The sequence below is a fragment of the Bison bison genome, unplaced genomic scaffold (assembly GCF_000754665.1).
Source record: "Bison bison bison isolate TAMUID 2011002044 unplaced genomic scaffold, Bison_UMD1.0 scf7180017864371, whole genome shotgun sequence".
Taxonomy (NCBI): domain Eukaryota; kingdom Metazoa; phylum Chordata; class Mammalia; order Artiodactyla; family Bovidae; genus Bison; species Bison bison.
Genome location: NW_011494943.1, coordinates 13,339,767 through 13,353,259, shown reverse-complemented (window position 1 = coordinate 13,353,259; position 13,493 = coordinate 13,339,767). Strand labels below are relative to the sequence as shown.

The 13,493-nt window shown below is 48.8% G+C and overlaps 1 protein-coding gene across 1 annotated transcript in view; it reads right to left on the bottom strand.

Moving 5' to 3' along the window:
* The window catches only part of TBCD (tubulin folding cofactor D), a 146,953-nt gene that overhangs the window by 29,583 nt on the left and 103,877 nt on the right, over positions 1-13,493 (bottom strand). The window contains exons 19-23 of the mRNA XM_010856553.1: positions 9,326-9,406; positions 5,706-5,779; positions 4,140-4,257; positions 3,477-3,537; positions 1,834-1,856 (exon numbers count right to left, since the gene is read on the bottom strand). Coding sequence (XP_010854855.1) covers positions 1,834-1,856; positions 3,477-3,537; positions 4,140-4,257; positions 5,706-5,779; positions 9,326-9,406 — 357 coding nt within the window. The remainder of the gene's footprint in view (positions 1-1,833; positions 1,857-3,476; positions 3,538-4,139; positions 4,258-5,705; positions 5,780-9,325; positions 9,407-13,493) is intronic.

The window sequence follows — 13,493 nt, the reverse complement described above, 5'->3', positions numbered from 1 at the left end:
GGGTGGCAAAAGCTGTGTGTCACAAGTAGCCACTAGGAGGATTTGGTTTGACTCCACGGGGACAGGACCCAGCCAGGAAGCTGTGCCTCATCTGCCAGGGACTCTGTTCTCTGGGCCTTTTATGTTGCTGATTTGAATGAACACTTTTGCAGCAATAAGCCACAGTCACAGCATCAAGAGCTCAGTTGGTAAAGAATCCGCCTGTAATGCAGGAGACCTGGGTTCAATTCCTGGGTTGGGAAGATCCCCTGGAGAAGGGAAAGGCTACCCACTCCAGTATTCTGGCTGGAGAATTTCATGGACTGTATAGTTCATGGAGTCGCAAAGAGTCAGACATGACTGAGTGACTTTCACTTTCATTTTTTTCCACAGCACCAAAGGCTATGCTGAGTGCCGAGTCCTTCTGCCAGCCCAGTCCCTGATCCTGGGAGTGGTCTCGGGGACCCCCAAATTCACAATCAGAAAACAGTCGAAGGAAATAGTGGGGCTAAGCTGGATCTCACAGGTCAGGACTGGACACTCGGATTCAGGCCCCTGCAGTCTGGTCCTGTGGGGCACGTGCCCTCCCTTCTGTGGTCTGTGTGGGAGTCATATCTGGGGAACAAACACTGCTGAGGCGCCAGGCCCGTCCCACCCAGAGCCCTTGTTACACCAGACGCCACGCGCATCATCTCCCTACGCTGGCCTCAAGGAAGGGGCTTCTTTTCTATTACTTTTGAGATTTATCACTAGAAAAGAACATTTAAAGGCAATGAACAGATGTGCATTTGGAATTTGTAAAATGCTAACAATATCATCAGAAGCCTTCAGCTCCAAAAAAAGCCACACACGACAAAAGCACACTGGCCCTAGGGTGGCCAGGGGTTCACTCCTCAGTTCACCTGGCATGCAGCTCACTCCCTGCTCATCCATGGTTAGTCCAGCAGAGTTCAGGCCACTTCATCAGGAACAAGTGAACACGTTTTCATGTATGAGAAAATGAGTCGTTCCTCTCTATTTAAAACAGATGAAAAGCAGGCAGGCAGCACTGGTGGAACAGCCAAGAGCGCCCACGGGAACTCCCTCCAGGCCTCCACCCAAGAAGCAGAAACCGGGAGGCAGAGCCACACCCACAGGTCCAGGTCCACACCAGGCCCCGCCCACCCAGCGGGAGACTCGCTCAGCAGAGTTATCACCTGCAGGATGCCTCTAAGGGAAGGACCATTAAACAGGAAACAGACACCACCAAAGAGCCCAGGAACCTCGTCCCGTCTCCACACTGACCACAGAGGGTCCTGACACAGGTATTCACCCAAGAAAAACAGAAACACACATCCACACCAAGACTCATATGCCAATATGCACAGAAGTGAAGATGCCCATCACCTGGCAAGAAGGTACCAAGCACACAGGTCGCTGACCACCAACAGCTCTATGGGAGAACGCACCGCTATACACCAACCACACGGTGAATCTCAGAAACAGCACTCTCGGTGAGAAAGACCAGACCCTAAGACTGCACAGTATAGTTCTATCCACATGATAGTCAGAGGGCGGACCACAGCCACCAGGGCAGAGGGGACCTGCTGCAAAGGGCAGAAGGCAGATCCAGCCGGTGCCGCTGCTGCGGGTGGTCTGTCCACAGCCACAAGCCTGTCAGGCTCCACAGTCAAAGGCGGAAGCTTCTCGTCATGTTGTCTGTGAAGCTCAGAACCCAACCACGCCTTTCACGGCTCTTCACTCGCTCAAATACGACACACAGATGACTCAGCAAGGACCACTCAGGAGACGCCCGTGACTAGGGGCCCAATGTTTTCTTCACAAAACATAAAACTTTAGGTATGTAAATCTTACCTGTATAACTGACGATCGTAAAGCTAAAAATAAAGAATTGAAAATTAGTCATCTGAATTACTAGGATTTAAAAATATAACACAGCAGGTGTATAACATCAACGAGCATCAGAAGGAGAAGAGAGAGACAAGCACAGGTGGGCGTCTCGCAGGAGGGCTGACGGAGTGCACTCCACTCTCCAGGAGCACCTCGCTAAGAAGCCCCTCCCTCGCTAAGACCCTCCGGCACAACTGCGCTTGATCCCCAAGACAGCCCAGATTCCTCCCTCCCTGGCCTGGTAGGGAAACCGAGGGTCAGGGCAGGGAGGAAGAGGGTCACCAGCCAGTGACAGCAGGGAGATGCCTGGATACCGGACCTGCCCCCCAACAGCCCCTCAGGCAGAAAATTAAGCCTGCCAGCCCTTCTCCTGGCAAGGAACTCAGAGAAGCACCTCAGCATCCCACTAACTACCGTCCCTGCCCCCACTCACTGAAAGCTCATGCTGTGCCAAAAACTCCACCCAACTCTCCAGACACATTCTTCAGTTCTCACAGAAACTCAAGCAAGTAGGTTCCGCTATCATCCAGGCTCTACAAAAAAAAGAAGCCGAGGACGGGGTGGTCCCCACACTGAACCTTCTACAGCACCACTTGGCATTAGCCTGGCTCCACAGTGTCCAGGTAGCACCAGACTCCACTCTACAGTGAGGAATGAGGGCTTCTCTGGTGGTCCAGGGGTTAAGAGTCCGCCTTGCAATGCAAGGGACACGAGTTAAATCCCTGGTCGGGGAACATCACCCCTGCACCACAACTCCCGAGATCAAGCTCTGGAGCCCGTGAGCCACAAATACTGGAGCCCAAGCGCCCTGGAGCCCACGCTCCAAACAAGAGAAGCCATCACCATGAGCAGCTCAAGCACTGCAACGGAGAGTAGCCCCTGCTTACCGGGATGAGAAAGCCCGCGTGCAGCAACAACGACCCACCACAGCCAAAAACATACACAGAGACACCCTTAAAGGTGAGAAACGCACCTAAACAGATGAAATGACTTTGCTAAAATGGAAATGAAAGCTAACAGCACCAACGGGATGAGGGGAAGATGTCAAAATGGTCAATTATCACATAAAAATCCTACAACAGAACTCAACCCAGAACAACAAATGGTAAAGCTTAACACTCAAGAGTGACTTTCATGCTATCCTATAACATTCAGACCCAGAGCTCGTACTTCACCAATTTTGAGTCACAAAAAGCCTTTGAGAATCTCAAAACCCAGAAAAACACACACACCTCCCCCCAGAGAAGTGCATACATAAACCCTGGGTGTGACTGCAGACGTGGAGCTTCCCCCGTGGGGGTAAAGCTGGGGGCGCAAAGCCTTCTGTGAGCCACCACCCACCCACCATCCCGCGAGAATGCCCGGATCGAGGAGGGCGGCCAGGCAGTGCAGCAGGGCCAGACGAGAGGCAGGCACTCTCTGCCAGGCCCAGCGGGGGACACTTGGCCACAGAGGAGAGCCTGAGCTCACCCCCAGGGTTCGTGCCCAAAGCCCCAGGACCGACTCCAGGCTGTACTTGGAGCTGAGGAGCGGGAAGGGCGTGGGGGCAGGGAGGCCCCCAGGCACCAGGAGACCGAGGAGGGGGCGCCCCTGCGGCTCACACTGACCTGCTGGTGGATCTGCTTCAGGCCATGCATGGCCTTCTCGTCCAGGAAGTCCGAGACGGGCCTGCAGGAATTCAAACACGACATGTGAGGACCATGGTTTTGAGTCTGGGGCGGGGGGCTTGAAATTCCCAGGAGCCCTGGGGAGAGAAGTAGGGTCAACTCAGATCCGCTATCATCGTGCCCCCAGGGAACCACCTCGAGGGACAGGAATCGACTTTATATAACACAGTTTTCCTCAAGGTGGAGTTCAGGAGCCATGGCACAGACATCACAGTGTGTGGTGAGCTGTGTCTCTGAGGAAAAGTCAGTCAGAAAGTAAGAAGATGGAGCAGCTGCTTCACAAAACATTCTCGACGTTCAGACGTTCTCAGCCACCCCATACTGCGTCTGTTGTTATTTATACCAACTGCACCAACAGAAGAGGCTCCTGGTTGAAACTTTTATATCCTCTAGTATTTTACATTATTCAAAGTGACAAACGAACACAGAATACTGAATACACGGCTACTCCACACCAAGTTTGGAAAACGTGTCTTTGCTTTACAATTTGTTTAAATCTCGGAAAGAACGAGGTGACAAGAGAAGCCCAGTGAGGTGGGATCCCCTAGAGAGGACAGGGGACCGCTGACAGATGTTGTCAGGTGCAAATGAAGGGGCTCCTACCTGCCCTGCTGCGTGGCCAGCGTGTGCAGGCTGCGGGCGACCTCTGCGCAGGCGAGCACGGCCCCGTGCCGAGTGTGCAGGTCTGGACTCTGTGTCATCGACAGCAGACGCGGGAACACTGCCAGGACACAGCGGGAGAGGCACACGGGGTGACTGTCAGACGCGCGGGTTCAGGATCCAGGGGAGAATGCACCCGCTCAGTTCTGTCACTATCTCACAACCAGGGCGAAACTAAGGCCTCCGACACGCCGAACCCCATCAGCAGACGCATGAACAGGGAGGACGAATGTGACTTAAGAGGGTACTTGTCCCAAATAACACACATCTCCGGGGCCCCAGACACAGGGTGGTGACTCAGGGTGAGGACAGACAGCAGGGAAGAAGGAAAACAGACTGTTTTCCAGGTCCTTCCTATTGTTCAGGGACCCCCACGGCTGTGCTGGGGGGCAGCGAGGACAGAGGCTGGGCTGTAGAACCCTTCAGCCAACACACGTTGGCTCAGCCAGGAGTTCCCTCCTTGCTGCTCAGAGCAGAGAAAACCTCGGAGCCTGTGCTCTGGGGACAGAAAGCAGGACCAGAGTCCCTGCAGCCTGGCCAGGAGTACAGGTGAGGAGTCACAACCACAGAGGCTCTGTCCTTCCAGCCCCACCAGCCAGGGAAAGCATGGTCACAGCCCTGCAGAGGCCGTGGACATCAACAGCATCCTTGCTGGGAGGGGGCTGTCACGGGCGCTCAGATGTGGCAGTGGTCAATGTTTAAGAATCCTAGAGCAGTCAGCACTCCTGAACTGGGAAGAAAGCGTCCCCTTCATTCAGGCAGCAGGATCAGCATCAAAGGGAAGTAAACACCAGGAGAGATTTCTGACATTAATTAAGAGACCACGAAGGACCTTCACAGGCCCCAAGTCCTCATGTAAAATCCTAGAGTGTCTGCATAAAATCAGTAACTCCAACTGAGCAACTGTAATCCAACAACAGTCACTTCTCTAATAAACGTCAGTGGGAATAAGTACAAATCGAAGAAACCTATGTATTGTTTCCTGAATTGAAATCAGATGCCTACTGATTCCAAATAGAAAAGCCATGATGGAACAAATACAGGGTCTTTTCTTAACGACAAGGGCATGTCATTAACTCAGACTGGCCGTCTTGTTCCTGAGTAGAGCACACTCAGGCCCAGCCCAGGAAGTCAGCAAGTCCTCCGCAGCCCCAGGGAGGCAGCTCACTGTTTTGTGTGTTATATTATGAGCTGCTTCACTTGTTTCAAGGCTCATCCTGAAACGCACACAGTGCACAGCAGATCCTCCACTCTGGCTGGGATGGCAGAGGAATGAGCCCTGGGGCTCCCGGGGACACGCACACCTCAGTGCTCACAGCGCCTGTGCTCCCAGAGGCTGGGGCGCCTGGTTTGTGTTCTGTCCCCAACGAAGCACAGACCAGCTCTTCACACCCTTCCCAGCAAGAGAGAGACCCTCAGGTCTTAACATCAGCGTTCTGCTGGGTGTGTGTGCGTGTGTCTGTAGCGCACACCCTTGTGCACGTGTGAGGGCATGTGGGCAGCACCTACCTTCGCGGGCGGTGTGCTCGGGCGCTCGCTGCGCCAGGTTCCGCAGCGCCTTGGCGGATAGCTCCCTGATGGTCCTGGGGGTGGGGCAGACAACACTGTTAGTCCTGCAGGCTGAGGAGTCTGGCTTTCACTCAGAACAGTGTGCGGGAGCTGTCTCCTGGCCACTTAGCCAAACACTATGAGAAAAGATACAAATAAACTAGCAAATAAGAACCTCTGTTCCTAAATGAGGGAGACAGCCTTCACCAAGAGGCGGCACTACATGCAAGCCTGCCATCTGCGTGGCGCTGGATGGTCACGTGGGTCTAACCTCCTGCACCCCGAGGGACACAGAGGACAGCAGTACCGGGAGTCTGGGCAACACCACTGGGAAGATCACAGGCGGAATGCGGGAAGTTCCAGTGGCTCAAGCTAATACACAGGAGGTGCACATCACATCAGTGCAAACATCTCCAATCAAGGCACAGTTGGTACGTTCTCAGCACACAACAGGACGACCCCAAGACTGGGTAAAAAGCCAAGCCTGCCAGGGGCCGGACAGGCTCTGATCAAACTCAGAGGGCCACTTGTGAGACGGATGCCCGCCTCCATGCACGCCCCCCAGCCCCATCCCAGCAGTGATCTTCCCAATTAGTGCACTTTGAAGATAAGCTTTCTGTATTTAAAAAAAATATTATTTATCATCTAAATGTCAGACCTCATTTATAAAACTCTTAGGAAAAAAACATAAGGGGAAAGCTTCATGACATTATATTTGGCAATGTTTTTCTTGCCAAATCTAAACTTTTTTAGATCTTTTTCTAAAATGTTTTCCAACACCAAAAGCATAGGCAAAGGAAAAACTATATACACTGACAACAGATAAACTGATTATAGATAAACTGGACTGTGTTAAAATCTAAAACTTCCGAGTATCAAAGGATACAATCAACAGAGAGAAAAGGCAACTTACAGAATGGGAGAAAATATTTGCAAATCATGTATCTGATAAGGGACTAACATCCAGAATATATAAAGAACTCTTAAACCCAACAACAACAATGAAAACGAAGTAACCCATAAAGATCAACACGTTAGAAAAAAGCAGAAGGTGACAAGTACTGGTGAGGATTTGCACAAACTGAAATCCTTGTGCATTGGTATTGGGAATGTTAAATGGTACAACCATTACGAAAAACTATGGATCCCACTTCTGGGTATATACCCCCAAAACAGAGAGCAGGGTCTCAAAGAGATATTTATACATCCATATTCATAGCAGCATTACTCACAACAGCTGAAATGTGGAAGCAACCCAAGGATGATGGATAAAGAAAATGTGGCAAGTATATAGAATGGACTCCTGCTTGTGCTTGGTCTTATAAAGGAAGGAGATTTTGACACATGCTACAGCATGGATGAACCCTGAAGGATGTTATGTTGAGTGAAATCTGCTGGGCACCAAAGGACAAATCCTGCAGGCTTCCACATGAGATTCCTACAAGATTCATATCCACAGAGACAAACAGGGTTGCCACAGGGAGGGGAGTCAGTGATTAATGGGTATGGAGTTTCAGTTCTGCAAAGATGAAAAGGTTCTGGAGACTGGTTGCACAGAAAGGGGAATGTACTTAACTGAACACGAAAAGTGATTAAGACATTAAGATAAATATTATGTGCCTATTACCAAAGTCAAAATTTTTTAATTATGTTTATCTTGATACATACATTATTTGCGGTATGGCCAAGTATCAGAAAATGTTTTTTTTTTTTTTTTAATTGAAGCACAGTTGACTTACAATGTTGTGTTTATTTCTGCTGTATAGCAAAGTGACTCGGTTATACGTATGTATTCTTTTTCATATTCTTTTCCATCATGGTTTATCAGGATATTAAATATAGTTTCCTGTGCTACACAGTAAGACATTGCTGTTTATCAAAAAATGTTTAAAAAGAAACCCAAAACACTGGACAATACCTTTCAAAAGTATATACTATTAGAAGTATAACAGGATACCTACACTAGTGAAGAATTCTACAAGGCTCCCCATTTTCCAATAGCCATGTATTCACAGGAAATTGAAGAGACCCCGTTTATCAACTTTTAGCTCATATCTCTTTATGGATATAATCTAGGCCAAAAACAGAGAAAGGCAGAAGTATCTCCGCCTCTGAAGAATCATTTAAAAATTAGGCATAATCTTGTTCCATGAATCCTAACATTTGAAAAAAGTCTGAGCAGGTATTACCATGAGGACCTTCAGATCTAACTGCAGTTATCCTTCCATTCATGAATCCTGGAAATTTCAGGTTTTTAGAGCTTATACTAAAAAGAATACTTCCACAAAGAATGTTTTAAATGAAATTAACAATTTAAAAAATGAGGAAAAAACAGAAACCACATAGTAAAATGACAAGTGTAAATTAAACGACACGGATAACCACATCAGATGTGAAAAGTCTAAAGCCCTCAAATAAAAGGCACTGGTCGCCAGGCTCGATGTAAAGGAAGGACCGTCTGCCGTCCCCCTACAGACAGACAGGGGTGCGAGGTGACGGGGGCTATGACAGGCCTCTTTTTGTAAGGCCCCAAGCTTAGAATGGTTTTCATATCTTTAAAGGATTTTATAAAGACCAAAAAACAATAAAATACATGGGACAATGACCGAAAATATTACTCTCTGGCCCTTACAAGAAAAAGCTTGCCAACCCTTAAGCTATAATCATATCAAATTACACTTTAAGATAAGAAATCTAACATGAAACAAAAAGAGACAATACATTTGGAAGATACCAAAAAAGTTAGAAATGTATATGCACCTAACCCGAGAGTCTCACCCAAAATACACGAAGGAAAAAAGACAGAATTGAAAAAAGAAATAAACATTTCAACAACAGCTGGAGATTTCAATGGCTAAAAAAGTTTAGTTTAACACCATGGGTGACATAGTTGCAATTTTGGTTTTATATGTCCTACTGACCACAAGCAACAGCCACTATAAGCTGGGATTCCAGATGTAGAACCTGGAGAAACTCCTTACACACACAGGCGTCTGTGTCCCTCAGACCTCGGCCTGAGCGCCGGCAGCTACACAGAGCTTTCCAAGAGAAAATAAGCTGTTTTCCCAGAGGTGCTGACAGCAGCGCTGATAACCCGCTCTGGGTCATACAATGGCCCTCCCCAATGGACGGACACGTTTAACTGCTGGGAAATGCAAATACACCTTGAAACTGCCCCGTAATCAGGAAAAAGCAAAGGCCTGCCTGGCTCCAGGAAGGATGGAGGAGACGGCTAAGCGGCCAAATGGAGCAGATGTGAGGTGGGAGGCCGTGGCCATAGAGGGGTGAGTGGATCTCACAGCCCAAGTTCCCTGCCCTCATGACATGGGAATGTTTACACACCCAGCACATGTCACTGAAGTCTCCAGAAGTAAAGCTGGAGGTAGACCATTAACCAACACATCAGGTGTGAAGAGTGGAGCTTATATTACTTCTCAAGTGTTACTTCAAAAATACGAAATCTATAATCAAAAAACATATCAAAGGCTTACGAGCTCAATTTAATCTCTCCCTTGGGAAATAATATGAATTCTTATTTGACAGACAAATTACTTAGGCAAACACAAAAACACAAAACCTACCCGTCCCAGTGGCCGACCTTCATGGTGACCAGGTGCTCTATCATGGGTTGCGTGTACTCAGGAAAGCCGGCAATAAACATGCTGGAAAAAACAATGTTCAGAGACGGTGAGAATGTGCAGGAACAGGCACTCACACACTGCTTCTGAGAACATGAGGCGATAGATATAACCACTTTCAAAAACTGTTTGGCAGTTTCCTATAAATCTTTTAACTTTCCTATAAATCCCCTTTTAAGTATTTATCTAAAAGAAATGAAGATATAAATCCACAAAAAGACTTCTAAATACATAAAGACTTCAAGCAGCTTCATTCATCAGAGCCCCAAAGAGAAAACGCCCTAAATGTCTGTCTATAACAGGACTAACACATAGACGGCAACAGTGGCAGACTCAAGACAGCTCAGCAATAAAGAGGAACGAGCTACACACACGTGCACAGTAAGTGTGACTCTCTGAAACCACTGTGCTGAGAGAAGCCAGGTCCAAGAATCTGTTCTTTCTGATTCCACTTGTGCGACATTCTACAAAAGGCATCAGTGAGCTACGGTGATGGGCAGAGCAGCGCCTGGGGCCAAAGAGCTGAGCTCCTCACATGTCAGTGGCAGTGCTGGCCACCAAGTGTACAGGCTGCCAGCGCTCCCTGAACTGTACGCTTCATGTGAGGACAGCTGATGAGGTGTAATTATGCCTTAAAAATGAAAGTTCCATCTGAAAATACCATAGGAGAACTTCTAAAAATAGTTTCCAAGTGGGACACGCCTTTCTAATTATGACTCAAAACCCAGGAGCCAAAAAAGAAGAAATTGGTACCTTCAAAATACTCAACCAAAGGAGAAAAATGCTGCTGGGAAAAACACACCATAAAACAAAAAAATATCTGCAACTGCTATCACAAACAAGAGACTTCTGTAACATGGAGTATTTCCAAATCAATAATACCATCACCTAGGAGAAAAATCACTCAAGTTTATAGAAAAGATAAAGCTCAAACATTCAGTGTCATTCAATGGGAAACAGAAAGAAAAATTCGTCCAAAGTTTTTGGCAAACTGCCAAAATCAGGGTTTTACAGCTACCACTGGAAGGATCTAGAAGCACCCAGAAACTGCTGGGACAGCATCTTGGCACAGCCTCTGGAGACATCAAGTGGCACTGCCCAGGAAACTGAAAACGAATATCCATTGGTTCAGCAGTTCCACTTCTTCTAATTCACTCAGATATAACTACACAGGTGAGAATATACACAAGAATATTCACTCCACATCGTTCATAACAGCAGAAGACAGAAGCCAATGGCCAGGAGGGGGAGACCTACAGGTCACACTCCACATAAAGATATGGAAGGCTCTCCAAGACGCAGGACGTCACAGGCAGCAAACGGCGTCCAGGCTCTGCTGTGACGGCACACGCGCAGAGCTGCTCCTTACTACGGACAGCCAACTTGATTACTACAGGCTGACCTCGTCTTATTGTACTCCACAGACACTGCATATTTTACAAATTGAAGATACATGGCAGCCCTGCATTGAACAAATCAGCACCATTTTCCAGCAGCATTTGCTCACTTTGTGTGTGACATTTTGGTAATCTCTGCAACATTTCAAACTTTTTTTTCAATATTATTACATGTGTTATGGTGATCTGTGAACAGTGATGGCTCATGTTATTATGACTTGCTGAAAGCTCAGATGATGGTTAGCAGTGTTTGGCAATAAAGCATTTTTAAATTAAAGCATGTACATTGTTTTTATAGACACCTAACTATTACCCCCTAACAGACTACAGATTTGTGTTAAGATACCTCTCATATGCAGTAGGAAACCAAAAAATTCATGTGACTCACTTTAACGCAATGCTCGCTTTCTTCAGCGGTCTGCCCGGAGCCCACAGTATCCCCGCGGCGTGCCTGTATCTGGCCAATCCTCTGTGGGTGAGCACTTGAGTGGCTCCCACCTTGGGCACCGTGTGCCACTGCTCAGCATGGACAAAAGGAAGCCAATACGCCCACAGGCACGAGCCAACGCTCTCTACAAGACACAGGAACTGGGGGTCAACAAGGACCCCCAGGGTAGAACCAGGTGCCTCAGAGGAGAGGGGAGATGCCCTGGTTTTCCCTAAACAACTCCTGCACCTTCTGAATTTTATACCATGCACATGTATTACTTACTCAAAAAAATGCACCTTTATACTTAATGCCTCTAAAACACCAACTGCTTACACATACTGTCTGAACCGGCCACACCACCTACATGCCCCACTGTGGACTTGTCCATCAGCCATGTGTCACACCTGTCCATCACCCATGTGTTACACCTGTCCATCAGCCATGTGTCATCCAAATACAGTGGACGACACAGAAGGCCAAGACGGGGGAACGGGATTTTACCCAAACCCTGTGTGGGCACAGTGCATGCACAGGTGAACACGGGTGCCAGGTGGGCATGCCTGTGCTACAAGGCATGAGCTCTGGGAGAGTCAAGTCAGGGAAAATCTGTGCTCCGGGCATGAGAGGAAGAAAAGCAGAGGCTTCTCCAGCAGCGAGCTGGATTGAGAGGCCCTCTAAAAATGAAGAAATCACTTAAGCGAGAGTCAGAAGAAAACAGAAAAGTCAGGACAGTCAAAGCTGTCAGAAATGGAGTCAAGATGTGACTTCTGGTCCCACATAACCTATGGGGCCCTGGCCCCACCCAACAAACAGACCCAACCCAGGCCAGCAACCTGGAGGTCCCAGAGAAGTGGGCAGACAAACCAGCAGCCTCACAGGAAGAACCAGACAGGGGCTGGCCACCTGAATTCTAGTCTGAGCTCAGGCACTAACTAGCAGCTGACCTCGGAGAAGACGCGCTGCCGGAGCTACCAGCCCAGGCGGCCCTCAGCACTTACAGGGACTCAGGCACAGAGGCCAAGTGCAAACTACGAGGGGCATCCACCACAAGGCGAGGACCACAGGGAGGAGAGCCAGGGAGGGTGCGCGACCCATTGGGGGCCAGGAGGCAGGGCGGGGCTGTGACAAAGAGAAAGCATTCCGTCCTGCACTCAGACAAGTGACGGGTGGTCATGGAGGCTCTGCAAATGTTCAGGACAGTGAGAGCGGGGCTACGGTGACAACTGAGCTGACACGCAGAGGGAATGTTTGAGGGTTGTTAGGAAGGAAGGAGTGACAGAACTAGGTCACCAACTGGACATGAGGAACAAGAGAAGGAGAAGCAAAACTGAGCTGATGATGTGGACAGCACCATGTTCACTGAGTTAGGAAGTAAGAGGGAAAGTTTACTCTGGGGCTTCCTTAGTTTGAAGCATTTACGGGACAGGAACATGCAAAACGACTAGAAAGCAAAATATAACAAAATCCATCTTTAGAAGGATGCACAGTGCTGTGGTGCCAGCGATATGTTAACGAAGTTTACAACTGCACGAAGACAAAACCAACAAACAGTGCTCACAACTGCTCGTTACGCTACAGCAGAAAATAGCTGGGCAGAGAGAAGCACCGCCCGGATGCGCGCATCCGAAGTCAAGAGCCTCAAACGCCACCGGCTGGTGAGCAGGGGACAAGCCCGTGCAGGGGACTAGCGCTGCAGCACTGAGGGGTGGTGACACACGGTGACAGGACCCACGCACCACGCGCCTGTCCTACACGCGCTAGAAAGGCCAACTCCAGCGACAGAAGGCAACTGAGAGGCCGTCAGGGCCTGGGTTTGAGGGAACTTTCTGGAGTGACAGAAACATTCCCCGTGTTGACTGCAGAGATGATTATGTACGTGCCAAAGCTCACTTTTTAAACTGGTGAATTTTACTGTATGCAAATCAGGAGGAGTGTCCACGTGCGTGCTCAGTACGGTCTGACTCTTTTAGACCCCACTGAATTCTAGGCTCCAGGCTTCTCTGCCCGTGGGATTTCCCAGGCAAAAACACTAGAATGCATCGCCATCTCCTACTCCAGGGATCTTTCAGACCCAGGGACTGAACCCGCCTCCCGTGCCTCCTGCACCAGCAGGCAGATTCTCAGCCACTGGAGGAGGGGCACCCAGAGACAGAGCCAGGTCTCTCGCCATCTGCGCTCTGGTGGCAGAGATCTGTGCCCGCCAACACTGCTCGGAATCTACTCGTTAAACACGAGCGATCTTCTGCGTGTCACCAGTACATGACAAAGCTGAGTCAAAGGAGAG